We start from the raw sequence: 18,054 nt of genomic DNA, 5'->3' as shown, positions 1-18,054 counted from the left end.
TGGCCTCCACTAACGTTTCTTTGAGTAACTACTGTGGTATCTGCTGCTTGCCAACCATGGAAGAAACCTAGTCCCTGCCTTGAAGCACTCACAGATAAGCAGGAGGCTTTCCTAACAGTGGCCCAAGCTAGAACCTGCTCTTCCACAGAGCTGTGCTAAGGCTCAGGAGTCTCCCACCTTCAGGTTTCACTCTAAAGAGAATGTCCTCAGGGACCAAGATGGCAGCCAGAGCTCCAGGCACCATCTTCACACTCCAGGAGGCTGGCTAGGGAAGGAAACGGGAAGGATCCCATCAACCGCCAGACGCAGGACTCTGGCCATGGACTTGTACAACAGCAAATATCCTAAGTGTGACAACAAATGGTGGGGAGGAGCCCTGAATCACTGCTGATGCGGGGTACAAATTAATACAACTTTTATGAAAATTAATTTAGAGGTTTCTCAAAAAAATTAAAACTAGAACTACCATATGACTCTCACTCCTGGGCAGACACCCGGACAACTGCACACCTGCCACACAAACACCTTTACTGCTGCTCTATTCACTTCAGCGGGGAAATGGAAGCTGCCCAGCTGTCCATCGATACATGAACGAACAATGGAAATCTGATCTATCCTCTCATTTCCAGGAATTGACCAATTCACATCCTCAGATTTATCTCTTGCCTCAACTTCCCTCACTTATGAAGCTCTGCACCACCCACTGCTCCTCTGTTCCCCAAGTAGCTCTATCTCTTTTCCTTCCCTCCCTCCTTTCCTCCATCCCTCTCTCCTTTCCTCCCTCCCGGCTCAGGCCTTTGTACAAGCTGCTCCTGCCTCCTGGAAGGCTCTCCATTCATCCGGTTCCTTCTCCCGATAGCCCCTTGGGCTCTCAGCTTACAGGCACCTACTGAGTGCCTTCTGTCACATGCACCCTCTTCCTCTCCACACCCCAGGTAAAGACTCACACTGCTCTCCTCTCTGCACCCCCTCCCATGCCTCACACCTTCCTGAGACATCAGACAGAATAAGCAATGAGAGGAACTGGTGTTTTGGACTCTGGTGCCCAGGAGGACTGTGGACAGGAGCAAGTGCTTCCTGAAAGATACAGAGAACACCCAGGACAGCCGGGCCCTCAAGAACACTGTTTTTGAGAAGAACCTCACAATGGCCTGGAGCTCAATGATTGAACTGACTGGCCAGTGATTGCTGGCCTGCCTCTGTGTCCCCAGCACTTAGATGACAGGCACACACCACCACACCCAGTCTTTTTACACGGGTTCTGGGGATTGAACTCAGGTCTTCCTACTTTTATCAACAGAGCCATCTTCCAGCTCAAACTCCTCTTTACAGACGCTGCCTTCCGCCATCTTTAAAACTCATTAAAGGGGTGGGAGACTTGACTGAGTCTTTGACGGGTTTCTGGGAGCTCTGATTTATAACTAAGTCACAGAACAAGCGGATCCACTACAGGTCCTGGGTGCGTGAGTGAGACAAGGGCAGATGGCAAGTCGGTCTTAGAGAAAGCACGGGTTGGTACCCTGAATTCTGGACTCTCAGAGAGTCGGCTGCCACTGAAATGCATGTTCTGAATGCAGCCAGCTGCACTCACTGAGCAGATGGGGACTGTCTGCTCATGGCGAGAGGCTCTATCGCCAGTACATCCAAATACTCCCTCTGTCCTAGTTTGCCATTCAAATTTCAGCAGCTTTCAAGGTTCCAGGTTTTGATTATTTCTATTTCCAGGACAGAAGATGGGAACTCTCAGCTGGGTTCTTGCAATAAATGTCAGAAGGCTTTCTGTGTTTCAGTACAAAGAAACCTATTTGTTTTGGGCACAGTGACCGGCAGTGCCCAAACACTGAGTAATATTTCGATGCTGATCTCTGAGGGACAGTTGGCCTCAGCCACGCCTGTTCTGCCTGTGTTTGGGGCAGGACTGATAGAGGGTGACCATCATGAAGATATCCTATGGAGTGCCTTCTTGGTGGCAGGCCTACCTTTGATGATAAAGGAGTCCAGACAGTGACAGGAGACAGCCCCTCCCTCATAGAGTTTACATATTAGCAGAGGGAGAAGTTCAACCACCACCACCAACAACAAAAAAACCTCAGTGAGAATAGGAGACCATTACAAGAGGCACATGGAGTATGGAGGAGGCTTGCATCATCTCTGTGCTGAGGCCCAGGTAAATGGCATATAACCTGGCATCAAGCCTCATGCAGTGTCCAGTATGGGCACTCGGCCATCAGAACAAGGCATGTTTACCTAGAGCTTCAAGATCAGTGTGGACATGGCCATGGTCAGAGGGATGCCCAGAGCACACAGATGCTCAGAAAGAAAGGGATTGAGCTTGCTTCCTCAGGAGTATCCTCTAGAGGGGGCCAAGAAAAGCAGCTCTGAGCGTGGGACTGACGGAGATCAGCAGCCACTGTATACTATAGTACAGTAGCAGGATGTTTGCCTAACAGGGTCTAGATTCCACTCTCAGGAGGGGATGGGGAGAGAAGGGGAGAAGAAGAGGGTGGGGGGGTGGGAGACACAGAGAGAGATGAAGGACTGAGACCCAGATGTGAGCCTGGAGCTATGAGCCTGCACATCTGGGGGTCAGCCTGGACTCAAAGGCTGGGTCTGCTCCTCTCACGTTTCCGTGGTTGTCCTCCATGCTCCTTCCATAAGTGGATAATCTGGGGCCTAACAGACCCCTCTCTGAGCAAATGGAGTAGAACAGGTCAAAGATATGCCTTCCATAGACGGCCAAGGTGCTCCAGGAAACCCAGGGTTGTAGCAGCTTCGGGGGCCCTGTGTAGTTCAGGGTCCAGGTCTGTGTTCTCTGCTTACCGGAACGTGATGGAATTTCTTGTTTTTGTTCTGTTCTGCCTTCTGGATAGAGGCTCTCTTACAAGTGAAGAGGGTGAACGCTCTTCCTAGGAGACAGAAAAGCTGTTCTGTGGTGTCTGGCCACTGCATGTGAGCTCGTGGGAGCCTAAGACAATCCTAGAAGCATTGATAAGAGTGGAACCAGAAACAGAACTGGCCCCAGGCAAGCATGGGCCTCTGCTCAATGAGGCAGAGCTGATGAGCCAGCAGAGAATAATGCCTACAAGGCCACGTGCGCAGGGCACGGTGCACAGGATAACAAAACAAAGCCACAGCGGCCTCAGAGGAAAACTAATCCCGGACTCCTACAAAACTAAGCCAAGTCCCAAAGAAAATGGTTTTATTTGTTTGTTTGTTTATTTGTTTTTAAGACAGCATTTCTCTGTGTAGTCCTGACTTGTCCTGCTGGGGACAGGGTCTCTCTAGTATGCAACTCTGGCTGTTGATGAACCAGGCTGGCTTCAAGCTCACAGAGCTCCACCTGCCTCTGCCTCCCAAGTGCTAGGATTAGGCGTGCGCTATCACACCCGGCCTCCTGCCTGCTCCTACACTTGTTTTGTTTGTTTGCTTTTGAAATAGGGTCTTACTATCTAGCCCTGGCTCTGAAATCTATAGGAACCATGTTGGCCTTTAATTTGCAGTCCTCCTGCCTTAGCTTCCCAAGTGCTGGGATTAGAAGCATGTGCCACAAGGCATGGCTGGGTTAAAAGTCTGAAAAGGAAAATCCAGTGCTGGGGAGATGGCTCAGTGGTTACAGCACATTCTGCTCTACAGAGGGCCATTCTCAGCATCCACAGGGTGGCCACAAACATATGTAACTCCAGTTCCTGGGAACCCAACACCCTCTTCTGACCTCTGTGGGCACCAAGCACACACATGTGGCACACAGACAGACATGCAGGCAAAACACACACATAAAATAAATCTAAAAAAAAATTAATAGAAAAAAATTAAAACAACAACAAAAGTAGAAGAAAATCTAGGACTGGGGTGTTGCCGGGTCAGAGTTCAGGATTAGCATGAGCTAAAATAAAGTTCTGGGTTTGAGCCCTGCAACCACCAAAAACTAAGAAAAAGTACCAATATGACAATATGACAAGTTGTTAAACCTTCAATGCATCAAAACAAAAAATAGTGAGCATAGCTAATCCTTGGATGCAGAAATAAAGACAATTTAAGAACTGTGTTTTTTTTCTTTTATTTATTTTTTCCTCCCCACTTAGAAAAAAACAAAACCCTGGTCTACAGAGGAGTCCCAGGTCAGCCAGGATACACAGAGAAGCCCTGCCTGACCTGTTGCCTGAGGAAAGCATGTCTGTTTGCTTAGGACAGTGACAGAGGCAGGGTCTGCTCCTGGGAAAGCAGGGGTGCTACAATTTCCAGACTGACGCTGCAACTGGGCTCTTCCTTGGAACCCCAAGACGAGACTAAAACTTCACCGGCAGCGGGGGCCTGGCTCAGCTGCAGGGTCCAGTCGACTTAACCACAGCGTCTACACCAGTGGGTTTCCCTCCACCTGTCTGAAACATTGACCTTCAAATCTCAGTGTGGACGTCTCGCATGGCCAGTGTCGGAGCTGTCTTGGCACTGCTCCATGTGACCTCCGTGCCCTGTCTCTACCCAAGGGAGGTGCAATCCACATGCTGTGGCTCAAGCGCCTGCCTCTGCCCTTGGATAGGGAGGAGGGGCAAGGCTCACAGGCCCAGAAAAAATCTCAGCCCAAGGCCTGGCTCACAGACACGATGTGACGTGACCTTCACAGACTCTTTAACTAGCCACCAAAGTGAAGTAGCAATGCCAATGAACTGTAGTCAGAGTGCTCATGGTGTGGTTGACAGGTGGGCAGTAGAATTTTCTGCTCTGTAATTGACCAGGTTGGTTTCAAACTCCTGTCTCTGTCTCCTAAGTGCTTGGATTAGAGGTGTATGCCACCAAAACATGTCTATGATATGATATGGGGAGGGAAATAGAAAAGTTGGGACTGTGCAAGTTACTCCTCTGGTCATCAGTGTCGTCACTGGTGGCACACATGTGTCTCCTGTAGTTCACTTGATTGTCATGGAGATGAAATAGCACCCAGAGGTTCCAGCAGGTCCCAGGAACCAGTAAACTCCTAGGTTCCTATTATCTAGCTTTTCGAGACAGGGTTTCACTGTAGTTTTAGAGCCTGTCCTGGAACTAGCTCTTGTAGACCAGGCTGGTCTCGAACTCACAGAGATCCACCTGCCTCTGCCTCTTGAGTGCTGGGATTAAAGGTGTGCACCATCACTGCCCGGTTTAACTAGCTTTTCATATTCTACTGTACGACATACAGACTGGATAAAGTATAGAACACACAGACCTCATAGACAATTCTAGAACATATAGACCCAATAGAGTATAGAACATGCAGGCCTCATAGACGATACTAGAACATACAGACTGGATAGAACATAGAATACACAGGTCTCACAGGCAGTAGAACACACAGACGGAATAGAGTATAGAACACATAGACCTCATAGACAATTCTAGAACATATAGACCCAATAGAGCATAGAATACATAGAATACATAGATGATACTAGAACATATAGACCCAATAGAGTATAGAATGCACAGGCCTCATAGACAATTCTAGAACACACAGACTGGATAGAACATAGAATACACAGGCCTCATAGACAATACTAGAACATATAGACCCATATAGTATAGAACACACAGGCCTCATAGATGATACTAGAACATACAGACAGGATAGAGTATAAATTACACAGGCCTTATAGACGATACTAGAACATACAGACCCATACAGTGTAGAACACGCAGGCTCGTAGATGATACTGGTACACACAGACCTGATACAGTATGGGAGAACAGACAGACAAGAAGGCAGATTTGCATGTTTGCTTATAGCTCTACAGATGGAACTCATGGTCTAGGCAATCCCTGTGTCAGAACTGGGTGTCCCCAGCCTTTCTACCAAATGTAAAACTCTATTCCCCATATTCAGCGACACTGGTATTGTATTCATTTGATGGCTAGCCTAGAAGCCCATGAGAGAAAACCTGGTGGGGACATCAGTGCCCTGGTACACTGCCTCAGTTACGCTGTGACTGGGCTGTGAAAGGGGCAGAAGGGACAGGGCCGGAGCTGGGTGCTTACCCCTTATAAGTCGACTGCTCTGTAACATCAGTTCTTCTCTCCGGAACCTCTCCGGATCCAGCTCCGAGTAGTCCCAATTGTCATAGCTCTTTGGGCAAGGATACGTCCCTAGAAGAAGCCAAGAGGGTAACAGACACTTCCACTAATAAGAAGGGCCTTGAGTCTCCTGCTGGCTTCAGGGAACTGGAGATGGCTACCAGCACTGTCCTGGCCTTGTCACTTCCTCTCTAGAGAGTTCCCTCACCTGAAGAATGGGGACAATGCCACCTGCCCTGCCACTTTCTGTTGCCTGGGTGTGTGACCCCATGACAGTGCTAATGAAGATGCTGCAGTTGCCCAGTTTCCTGTTTGCCTCCCATTGTTCTTGCCGAATAAAGAGTTCCCTTCCCCAGGGGTAGGGGCTAGGGCAGTCAGTCTGTGTCCCCAGGGCCTCCCACTGGACTGGGCAGCAGTGAATAACTGCTCAGCGAAGGTTGTTCAACACACTCTCAGGCTTAGTGCCAGAAACGATGCTTCCAAGGGTCACTGGAGAACTGTGAGCCACTGAGCGATGCTGCTGCCTTCATTCGGCAATAGGAGTAGACAGGAGGTTTATTCCTGGTGATTAGTTAGGCAAAAGCAGGACCAGGGAGAAGGAGCAGCAGGAAGAAGGTGGAAAATAAGAGACAGGTTGCTACATTGATCCAAGACCTAGCCTTGGAGGGGAACAACTCTGGGTCAAAAGCATGACACTCAGTTGTTTGCTCTTGAACTTCTTTAACCCTTCATGTTCTGAGGGCTAAAAGGATGCACGGCAAAGAGTTCACCCAGCAGGCCCAAGGCTTAAAAAGGCCAGCGAGGCTAGGCCTTGGCTAGTGTCTGGGAACACAGCCAGCAAACAGCTCCTTACGCTGACACAAAACTATTTAACGAGTGAGCTATTCCTCCTGGGCTGTCCGTAGACAGTGTAGCTTGGCTAAATGCCAGCTTTCCAGAACTGAGATCCCAGATAGACAGAGGTGTCTCCAAGATGACCCTGAATGAAAACCTTGGTCGTGAATCTCTGACATGCTTCTCCTGGGCAGAGGCATCACACACGAGTAGCTACATCTCCCTGGCAGGTAGGTAAATGGGCTCTGTGTGACTCCCCGTGGAAAGGAGGGAGTGAAGACCAGGTAGCTTGCACAGGGGTCCCCCAAAGCATTCCGCTCCTCCTCTATGATCCATGTTTCCTACTGGATGCCTTAGCCATGGTGACAAAGCTCCTTATGAGGAAGTGACCTTGTCGTACTTCTTGCTCCCAACATAAAATGTCAAAGTTGCCTGTTTCGCACGTTATCTGACCAACAAAAATCCTCACAAAAAAATAACAGCATTCAATGACCTCAGGAAGGTTCTATGCTGAGATAGGGAAGTGGGGGAAAGGAATGAAGCTATCTGGGAAAGCTAAGGTGGAGCTGGCACAGTATGTGCTGAAGTGGACTGTGGGGCCACCTGGGTCCTGCTGCTCTGGGGTCCAGGGCATACGGATAACTAACAGGGCTGAACTGACACTTGCTGCCTTGTACCCTGCAGACGTGGTGGGGAACAGGCTCAGGTCAGGCGGCCAGGTCTCAGAACTACCTACGAGGAAAGGGGAATTGGGACTGCAGCTCAATTCACTCTCCTGCATTCTCATCCTCTATCTCTCTCCCTCCCTTGCTCCTTCCTTCCCCCTTTCTTTCTCTCTGGTGTTTTGAGATAGGTCTAAGTAACTCTGGTCAGCCTGATATTTGTTATATAGCCCAGGCTAGCCCAAACTCATAGCTTCTGCATCCCGAGTGTTGGGACTGCAGGTGTGTGTTACCATACCCAGCTTTAACTTTGTTTATAGTTCATTTTGGCTACTGTATTTGTGGGTTGTTTTTTTTTTTTTTTAAAGCAGGGGCTTGCCATGAATTCAGGTTGGCTTTGAACTCACAAACTCCCTGCCATAGCCAGGGATGCATATATGCAGGTATGTAGCACCAAGCTCAGACTCCACTGATAAGGAAACAACAGGAAGGCTGTCTTGATGCTAGGCAGTCGAAAAACACACCCAGCCTCTGGAGGGAAACATTTTGCACCACCTTCCTTCCCTAGTTGGCAGGAAGATCCTCCCCTCTCACCTGAGATCCACAGGCCCATGGTGTTACAAATTTCTGACTTGAATTCATGGGTGTTGAACCAGGACTGGGGGAAACAGCAGCAGAAGCTGGTGTACAGGGCTTTGCTCAGAAGCGATGGGAGCCTCTGGGAGGAAACAGAGCTCAGCATCAGTCCCAGTGTCTCTGCCCTCAGAAAAGAGGCCTGACTGAGCCAAGAATCGGTGACCAAAGTCCTTCCCAACACCAGGCTACCTTCCTTTCTGTCTTGGGCTGCCTCCCCATCTCCGGGTGTCACTGAGGACACTCCTCAGGAACCAGACTCTGCTCAGCCAGCAATCTCTGCCTTCCCCCAGCACACCTCCGCAGTGTTCTAATGCTCAGTGCTTCTGTACTCTGCCCAGAGCACAGCCAAGGAAATAGCAAGATATGGAAATATATACACTGCATATGCATGTATCTCCCTATTACTATCTACCCCAAACAGGATCAATTGAGCTTTGTTTGACAAGGTCTCACTATGCAGCCCAGGAATTTATGTGAATCATCTCTCTGCCTGCTGAATGCTGGAATTACAGGTGTGAACCACTATACAGGCTGAGAGGGGGTCTTCTCCTCTCTTCTCTTCTCTGTGTGATGCTGGAGACTGAACTTAGGCTCTCATGCATGTTGAGAAGCACTGTTTCAGGGCAACACCCCCAGCTCCAGGGAGTTCAATTACTGTTTTCATTTTTGTTTTGATCTGTGACTAAACTTTTCTCCGATCCATACTTCTTCCTCAGTGAATTTCTCATTTATGTACTTTATCCAGGGATCTATTAAATGTCTGTAGTTTTTGGAGCCTATCCTGGAACTATCTCTTATAGACCAGGCTGGCCTCGAACTCACAGAGCTCCACCTGCCTCTGCCTCCCAATTGCTTGCTTGGATTAAAGGCGTACACCACCATTGCCTGGTGAGATGTCTAATTTTTTAAAAATTGTTTTAGACTTGAATGTTTTGCCTGCATATATGTCCATGTAGCTCAGGTATGCTGGCTTCCTGCAGAGGTCAGGAAAATATGTAGGATCCCCTGGAACTGAGGTTAAAGATGGTGTAAGCTACCCTATGGGTGCTGGGAACTACACCCATGACTTTTGTAAGAGCAACAAGTGCTATTAACTGCTAAACCATCACTCCAGTCTCAAGATGTTGAACTTTTTCTTACTAATTTGCAAGAGGTCTTTATGTTGTGTAACACAGACACCACCAGGAGCTAGAGAGTTGGCTCAGTGAGCATTAGCTGCTCTTGCAGAAGATCCAGTTTCAACTCCTGGGTCCCACAAAGCAACTCATAGCCGCATGCAACTTAGTTCCAGGGGATCTGGTGCCTTCTTCTGATCTCCACAGGAACCAGGCATGAACATGGTACACAGACATACATGTAGGTAAAACACTCATACACGTTTAAAAAAAATCTAAAAAATGCCACCAGTATTTTTGTACAGTTTGTTATTTATATCTTAATTTTCTGTGTAGTAGTTCAAAAAACTATACAGTCAATGGATAGGTGTAATGATTCTGGCTAGTAATCTCATCACTTGGAGATTGAGGCAGGAGGGTGGAGAATTTGAGACTAGCTGAGACTACAGAGTCAGATTGTAGCTAGACTGGGCTAGAGTGAGTCCTTGACTCACAAAAAAATTATACACACATACACAATACACACAGATACACACATACACAATACACACATACACACAAATACACACACAATACACAAAGATACACATACACACAAATACACACACAATACACAAAGATACACACATACACAATACATACAGATACACACACATACACAATACACACAAAAACACACATACACAAACATACACACACATACACAATACACACACATACACAGTACACACAGATACACACACATACACAAACATATACAAACATACACATACACATACATACACAATACACAGATACGCACACATACACAGTACACACATATACCACACACACACACACACACATATACACACACACACATATGATGAAAATACATAGTTCAATACACCAGTCTTTTGTTTTGAGGACCTTTCTCCTATTTCATGCTTACACTGTCCTTCCTCACCTGCGAATTATCGAAATACTGACACATTTTCCCCCAGCAGTCTCTTTAGTTAATATACACACACAAGGTATACATGTGCTTACACATCTCATTCTAATATTACAAAGCTTATTTAAATACTACAGAAACATGAACTAGAATAGCAAAAGGGATAGAAGAACGGCAGAGTAGTTAAGAGCACTGGCTGTTATTACAGAGGACCCAGGTTCAATTCCCAGCACCCACACAGCAGCTCACAGACAGCTGTAACTCCAGTTCCAGGGGGTTTGGGGGCCTCTCCTGGCCTTTGCTGGCACTGTGTGCACAGAGCACATATAGATACAGAGGCAAAACACCCACATACATAAAATAAAAATATTTTAATTCTTTTTTAAAATTAATTTATTATGCATAGTGTTCTGGCTGTCTGTATGCCTACAGGCCAGAAGAGGACACCAGATCTCATTATAGATGGTTGTGAGCCACCATGTGGTTGCTGGGAATTGAACTCAGGACCTCTGGAAGAACAGCCAATGTTCTTAACCTCTGAGCCATTTCTCCAGGCCCTTGAAAGGTCTTAGTTCTTTAAAAAAAAAAAAAAAAAAAAAGAAGAAGAAATAGAAAAGTGAACTCCCTTATGACCTCAGTCCTCAGAGACAACCATTGCTAGGAACTTGGCAAATATTTCCCAGATTTTTTCTATTCCTGGGTGTGCATGTGTGTGCATTTACACACAGAGCTGTGTTATCATCTAATGGTGAGAATACATTGAGAACTGCATCAGTAGGTGATTTCATCATAAATAAACATTATAGACTGCACTCACACAAACTATAATGGCTTGTCACCTTTATGTGATATAATCTCATAGGACTAGCTGAGATGCCACTGCCAGAGATGCGACCTATCATGAACTGAACTGTTTGTTACAAAATGTGTGATTGCTATATACCATAGTTTTTTGGGTTTTTTTTTTTTTTTTTTTTTTTTTTGGTTTTTCGAGACAGGGTTTCTCTGCAGCTTTTTTAGAGCCTGTCCTGGACCTAGCTCTTGTAGACCAGGCTGGCCTCGAACTCACAGAGATCCGCCTGCCTCTGCCTCCCGAGTGCTGGGATTAAAGGCATGCGCCACCACCGCCCGGCATACCATAGTTTTTAAAACACTGAGTTGAATAACTTGTGTTTCTTCCCCCCTCTAAAAACATATTGTTATGTCTTCCCCAGCAAGCGTAGGACTCAGTCATACTTCGTTGCAGTGGCTAAATTATAAATTAGTGCATGGGTATTTATTACTCCTTTATGAAAAGCCTGTTTGGGGTATTCTCTTGCCAGCAAAGATGTTTTTTTTTTCTCCTCCTCCTCCTCTTCCTCCTCATCCTCCTTCTCCTCCTCTTCTTCTCTTCTTCTTCTTTTTTTTTCTTTCCCAAGACAGGGTTTCTCTGTAGATTTGGAGCCTGTCCTGGAACTAGCTCTCGTAGACCAGGCTGGCCTCGAACTCACAGAGATCTTCCTGAGGAGTGCTGGGATTAAAGGTGTGCACAACCATCGCCCGGCTCAGCAAAGATGTTTTAAAGCAGCAAGTGATACTCACTTTTATGAGCGCCTCTTCATAGTGGGACCTGACCGTATTGAACAACAGGAGGGCATAATTTCGGGCTATTCGGTCAAACAGCTTGTTTTGGATCTCCTTGTTTGGCTGCCAGGTGAGAGAGAGAGAGAATTACTAGCATGCCTGTGGCAGCTGCCCAGGGACTGTCATGCTTTCTCGTTTGTTGTTTTATCAGAGATGGCCTCACCAGGAGACCCCAGGCTGGCCTTGAATATGCACCACTACACCTGGCAGGGTCTACGATTCAGGCAAAGCACTGATCTCACCTCAGAAGTCTTACTAGAGCAGTGCTTCTCAACTACGACCTTTTACCTCACGCTGTGATGACCCCCGACTTACACTATTTTCAATGTTACATCATAACTGTAAGTTTGCTACTGTTATGAATTGTAATGTAAATATCTGATATGTGACACCTGTGAAAGGTCATTTGAGCCCCCACCCTCACCCCTGCAAAGGGGTCACAACCCATGGGTTGAGGAATGAGCTGCTTGTCTACTGTCCATATTTACAAAGCACATATGGAGTGTCAGGGAAGGAAAACTCCTAAGTCTGGGCCAGGAGGTCCCAAGTTCTCCTCTCACCCCTGTCCTGGACCCACTACTTAGCAGCAACTGACTGCTCAAGCTCAGGGGAGTTAAGGTTCAAGTACGTGGGTGGGGCAGGAGTAGGGAGGTGAGAGGCTGAATCTGCAGAGGTGACTCACTGGAACAGAGGGACTTAGGACTTGGCCCCATAAGAAGGCAAGGCCAGTGAGGGAGGAGACACAGGTTCACATTTACCTGGTACCGTTCATGAAATAGCCACCAAAAGCTGTCCAGCCAGATGGCGCTCAGGGGGGGAGAGGATAGAAACTTCTCTAATTCTCTGTCTAAACAGTAAGACTTGAAAAGAAATGAAGTTCACATTAGTATCGTGGCCATTGTTATTATTACTGCTATTGTTGCTCAAGATAGAGCCTCACTATGTCTCCTGTGCCAGGAGCTTGTGATTCTCCTTGTCCCAACCTCCTGAGAGCTGAATCGGTAGCAATGAAAACAAAGAAAGAAGCTGGGCAGTGGTAGTGCACGCCTTTAATCCCAGCACTCGGGAGGCAGAGGTAGGAGGATCTCTGTGAGTTTGAGGCCAGCCTGGTCTACAAGAGCTAGCTTCAGGGCAGGCAACAAAGCGACACAGAGAAACCCTGTCTTCAAAAACCAAAAACTAAAAAACAAAACAAAACAAAACAAAACCAAAAAAAAGAAAGAAAGAAAGAAAAAAAACCCTAACCTTTCAGTGAGTCTCATGATTTTCATGGCCCTATGCTAAGTGACATTACATTTTCTCTTAACCTGGCTAGAATCTCTGAGCACACATTATTATCACATACTAGGAAACCGAAGCTCCATAGTTCAGAACACTGAGGACCACAGAGCTCAAAGGACTTAAAGTAATATGACCAGCAAATGGCAGAACCAGTACTAGGAACCCACAACTCTAGAGGGAGTCACCCAGGCATCTATGATACAAGGCAAAGGAGCCACAAGACTCTGCTGAATCAGTAATAAATATACCTAAGTCAAAAATTAAAACAATTCCTTGGTTAGAGTTACCCCAAGATATTTTATGCTATTTGTGGCTATCGTGAAAGGTGATGCTTCTCTGATTTCCTTAAAAAAAAAATAAATATGAGTGTGAGGCCACAGAGAACCCAGCCAATCCCAACAAAGCCTCTAATGCTAATCACACCGTCATCATATCAAAATTATATGGAATCAGGTAAATAATTAAAAAGAACGCTTAGCTGCTGAACCCAGACCACTGTAGTAATTCAGATGAGCACTGTCTTCATAAGTGTGTATAAAGAAGTTCCTTTTATTTTTAAGAATCCTTACAGGAAAAGCAAGTGGGAAGGACCTGACTCTGACCAGCCTGGTTTGTTCTATGTCCTTTCCTCATGTTCCTCTGAGAAAAGCCAAGCCTTCTATCACAACCAAGGAACAAGACTTCTAAGTTGTAGAATAAGGTATTATTTGCCACCTGATCCTCAAATAACAAATAAAGGTCAAGTAGGTTCTCTGAACTAAAAAAAAATTAAAACAATTATACACAAACTTAGAGGAGCAGAAGTTTTAGCTTGTGCTCTCCCCACCATATAGCATATATGTCTGAGGGACGCCTGTGTGTCTGCCACTGGATCACATGCCTTCGGTCTCCATCTCACTCAGGCGGGACGGGACTGACTCAGCACAGGCAGGTGATGGGAAGGAGGAGGAAGAGAAGGGAAGGGAAAAAAAGAAGGGAAGAAGAAAGATAGAGACGGGGAGATGGCTTGGGCGGGGGAAGGTGTAGCAGTGAGTACAGTTGCCTGCATGCAAGTCTCAGGAATGGAGGGACTATTGACTAGTTAAGGCTAATGCATCAATGACCAATGACCAGAACTGTTGGGGGAAAGAGATCATGCAGCCATAAAAGATGAAGAGGCCCAGCCACATGGTCACCAAGAGCACTCTGACCGTCTTCCTTCTGCAGACCTCCACAGAGCTGTCACCTGATGTGGGAGGGTCTTCTGTTTTGTGTTGATTTCATTGGTTAATAAAGAAACTGCCTTGGGCTGGGCGGTGGTGGCGCACGCCTTTAATCCCAGCACTCGGGAGGCAGAGGCAGGCGGATCTCTGTGAGTTCGAGACCAGCCTGGTCTACAAGAGCTAGTTCCAGGACAGGCTCCAAAGCCACAGAGAAACCCTGTCTCGAAAAACAAAAAAAAAAAAAATAGGCAATAACTGCCTTAGCTATTTGATAGGCCAGCCCTTAGGTGGGTGGAGTAGCCAGAACAGAATGCTGGGAAGAAGGGAAGTGAGGCAATTGCCATGCCTCTCCGCAATAAGTCAGTTGCCATGAAGCCAGCCACCAGGTCAGACATGCTGAATCTTTCCCAGTAAGCCACCACCTCGTGGTGCTACACATATTATTAGAAATGGGTTAATCAAGATGTGAGAATTAGCCAGTAAGAGGCTGAAACTAATGGGCCAGGCAGTGTTTAAATTACAGTTTCCGTGTAATTATTTCGGGTGTAAAGCTAGCCGTGCAGAAGCCAGGCGGGACGAAAAGCAGGCCTGCTGCTCCTCACTACAGTCACCTGCCTCTGGCGTTGCTTCACATAAGCGTGGAGCATCTTGGGGCATCATCACTCTTCCCTCCAGAGCCCTATGCATGAGCCTTGTTGGGGAATACTCCACACCCAAAGCAGAATTGTTCTAACTGGAAAGTAATAGAAGTCAGGCTGACTGACGTGCCACAGAGCAGTTGAGAGAACAGCAGATAGCCCACAGACAGACGCGTAGATATGAAGGTATTTGCTCCAGCTGGTTTATTTAACAGGACACATGATCAAAATACACTGCAAGGGCTGGCGAGAGAGCCAGCACTGACGACTGGGTTCTGCCCCTCCTGCAGAGTCCTCTGACCTCAGCAGGCATGCCTGTATAGCTAGAGTGAGCTGGCTCCCTGCTCTCTTCCTTACCTTGCCACTAAGCGGGTTTTTCTCAGACCGGATCACATTGCCCACCATATCGCAGAAGTCCACGCCATTGGGAAGCCTGTTGGGCCTAGTTTCATCAAATGGGGGGTATTGGTAAAGCTCTGCCAGCAGGTTTTTATCTGCTCTTTTCTGACGAGAAAAAAAAAAGCATACTATGAAAATGGGATCCATCATCTCGACAATTTAAAACAAGAACATGCCTTCCCCCTCTACACACAGTGCAACCGACTCACAGACAGGGAGCAAATGAGAGTTCCCCGACCCAGCACCACTCCCCAACACCTGCTGCACCAGCTCTGCTTTTCTTAAAGCTCTGAGCAAAGACTTCCAAATACATTTATTAACCCTCCCTCCTCCTGCCTGTCTCTCCCACACATACACACTTTTATGTCCTAGTTTAGACACCTAGCCTTATTCTAGATTTCTTCAGGGTGTATGTGTGTGTATGTGTATGTACATACGTACGTATGTATGTATGTATGTATGTATGTATGTATGTGTATACTGTTCTCAAAATTATCATGTAAACTGCTACAGTTTAATTGACTTCTCCCTCATTACTTTCAATATTATTGTCATTAATATCTTAGAGCACATAGTCCTATGCCTCTTTGTGTCATTTATTTAGCAAGATTTTCAAGACAGAGTTTCTCTGTGTAGCCAGCCCTGGCTGCCCTGGAATTCACTCTGTAGACCAGATTGGCCTTGAACTCAGAGATCCGCCTGCCTCTGCCTCCTGAGTGCTGGGATTAAAGGCGTGTGCCCCCACTACCCAGCTAGCATGATTTTCTTAAAACAGTAATATTTATCGAATGATGTAACTGTCTCAATATATGACATTACTTAATATATATCATTAAATTAATTTTTATATCCAAATGCAAACATGATAGTTAATTTAAAAAAGATGGGACAATGCAGGAAAGTGGAATGAGGGGTGCAAATTACCATCAGCCCACAGCACCTACTGATGCGCTGTGCTGGGCTAGTGCTTTACTTTTATAACTTGGCCATGGGAGGGGACAGTGAGAGAAGAGCTTGCTGAATGACTGTGCTGATCCTGAATCAGAGGTCACTCTGCCATTTACTCAATATGCCACCTCAGGTGGGACATTTATACTCAGACACCATCAATGGCATGTAAGGCAGTTTCACCTCAGACCCAACCACCAGGCTTTGTGCTGTTTCGGAATTTACTAAGTTAAAGGTGATAAAAAGATAATGGAAATAGGAGCAGTCAAGATGGGTGCCAGCGACTAGGTCTGATGACGTGAGATCAAGCCCCTGGAGTTACAAGGTAGACTAGAGAACTGGCTTCTGAAAGTTGTCCTCAGGCCTCCACATGTGTGCCACAGCATGTGTACCGCCCCCCCACATACACACGAAATTAATATGGTAAATTTTTTCAGAAAAGATAATGCATTGTTTCCTATGGCTTTTGGTACAGGTGATCTGGATAGTTTAAATAACCACTTTTGGGGGCTCTTTTTGAAATTTAAAAAAATTGCAATCGGGCTGGAGAGATGGCTCAGAGGTTAAGAGCACTGGCTGCTCTTCCAGAGGTCCTGAGTTCAATTCCCAGCAATCACATGGTGGCTCACAACCATCTGTACTGAGATCTGGCGCCCTCCTCTGGTGTGCGAGCATACATGGAGGCAGAATGTTGTATACATAATAAATAAATCTTTTTAAAAAAATTGCAATGTTGGAGACAGAACCTAGGGCTTTGTGCAACAGAGCGGGCTGGCCTTGGGCTGGAGAGCTGAGTGGAGAGCTGTGCCTGTCCTTTGACCTGCTGCTTGGCCCTGGACCATCATCTCAGCCTTGGCACATCCGCAATGAGTGAGTGGTGACATGGGACCCTCCCGTGTAGAAGGCACATGGAGTTGTGTGGCACCATGGCAGTGAAACTGGAGGACTCTCTCTAAGCGGAAACACCTCAGCTCTAACAGTAACAGACACAGGACTCTAGGACACTCTAACTGCTGAGGCTGGGTTCAGCTCTGCCCTTTCAAGAGTGACATGAGCAATTCTAGAATTAAAGTATTGCCAGATCTTTGAAAAAGTGAACCCCGCCTTTCTCTGTGAGTCATTATCTAGACACCAAATCTTCGTTCCTGAAGAATAAAACCCGTTTTGTTCATGGTAGAAACCATTGGTAAAGCAACATGGCACTGGGCTCTTACCCTTTTTGTCAGGATCATCTTGGCATTCCGGAGCTCCGAACCTTTGCAGGATATTGGTGACTCCTCCTTTGGTCGCCCGGCTGAGAATGGAGGAGAAAGTTAGATGTGAGGAGCAGTGGCTGCACCTGCTACTGGGAGCTAAGACTGCTGGAGAGGGCTGCCTGGTGACGGACAGACTGCTGCAGAGGGCTGCCTGGTGACGGGCAGACTGCTGGGCTGGCCTGTCTGTTCAGAAACATCAGGGAAGACAAGACTCTGCACCAGGCAAGCTCCTCCCCAGCAGGACTCTCCTAGGTGTGTGTGTGTGTGTGTGTGTGTGTGTGTGTGTGTGTGTGTGTGTGTGTGTGTGTGTGTGATCACCAGGTGGGGCTTTATAAAGAAGCAGGGATCAAAGCACCTGGTGCGATGTCACCTAGCAGATAGCTGGGCGTGGTCCTGTCCCTCCCTCCTTCCTCGTCCAGTGTCAGGTCTGACGGAAGGCTACCACAGAGGAGGACAAAAGCTATCCTCAGGTAGAACTCTGGAT

The 18,054-nt window shown here is 46.9% G+C and overlaps 1 protein-coding gene across 1 annotated transcript in view; it reads right to left on the bottom strand.

Annotated features, from left to right (window-relative positions):
• Positions 1–18,054, bottom strand: part of Fam227a (family with sequence similarity 227 member A) — a 53,516-nt gene that overhangs the window by 18,053 nt on the left and 17,409 nt on the right. The window contains exons 5-12 of the mRNA XM_042055724.1: positions 17,529–17,608; positions 15,325–15,471; positions 12,605–12,706; positions 11,805–11,909; positions 8,133–8,256; positions 6,007–6,114; positions 2,794–2,906; positions 931–1,077 (exon numbers count right to left, since the gene is read on the bottom strand). Coding sequence (XP_041911658.1) covers positions 931–1,077; positions 2,794–2,906; positions 6,007–6,114; positions 8,133–8,256; positions 11,805–11,909; positions 12,605–12,706; positions 15,325–15,471; positions 17,529–17,608 — 926 coding nt within the window. The remainder of the gene's footprint in view (positions 1–930; positions 1,078–2,793; positions 2,907–6,006; positions 6,115–8,132; positions 8,257–11,804; positions 11,910–12,604; positions 12,707–15,324; positions 15,472–17,528; positions 17,609–18,054) is intronic.

This window comes from Arvicola amphibius, chromosome 9 (assembly GCF_903992535.2).
Source record: "Arvicola amphibius chromosome 9, mArvAmp1.2, whole genome shotgun sequence".
Taxonomy (NCBI): domain Eukaryota; kingdom Metazoa; phylum Chordata; class Mammalia; order Rodentia; family Cricetidae; genus Arvicola; species Arvicola amphibius.
Note: the sequence above shows the minus strand (reverse complement) of the source record. Positions and strands in the feature narration are given on the sequence as shown.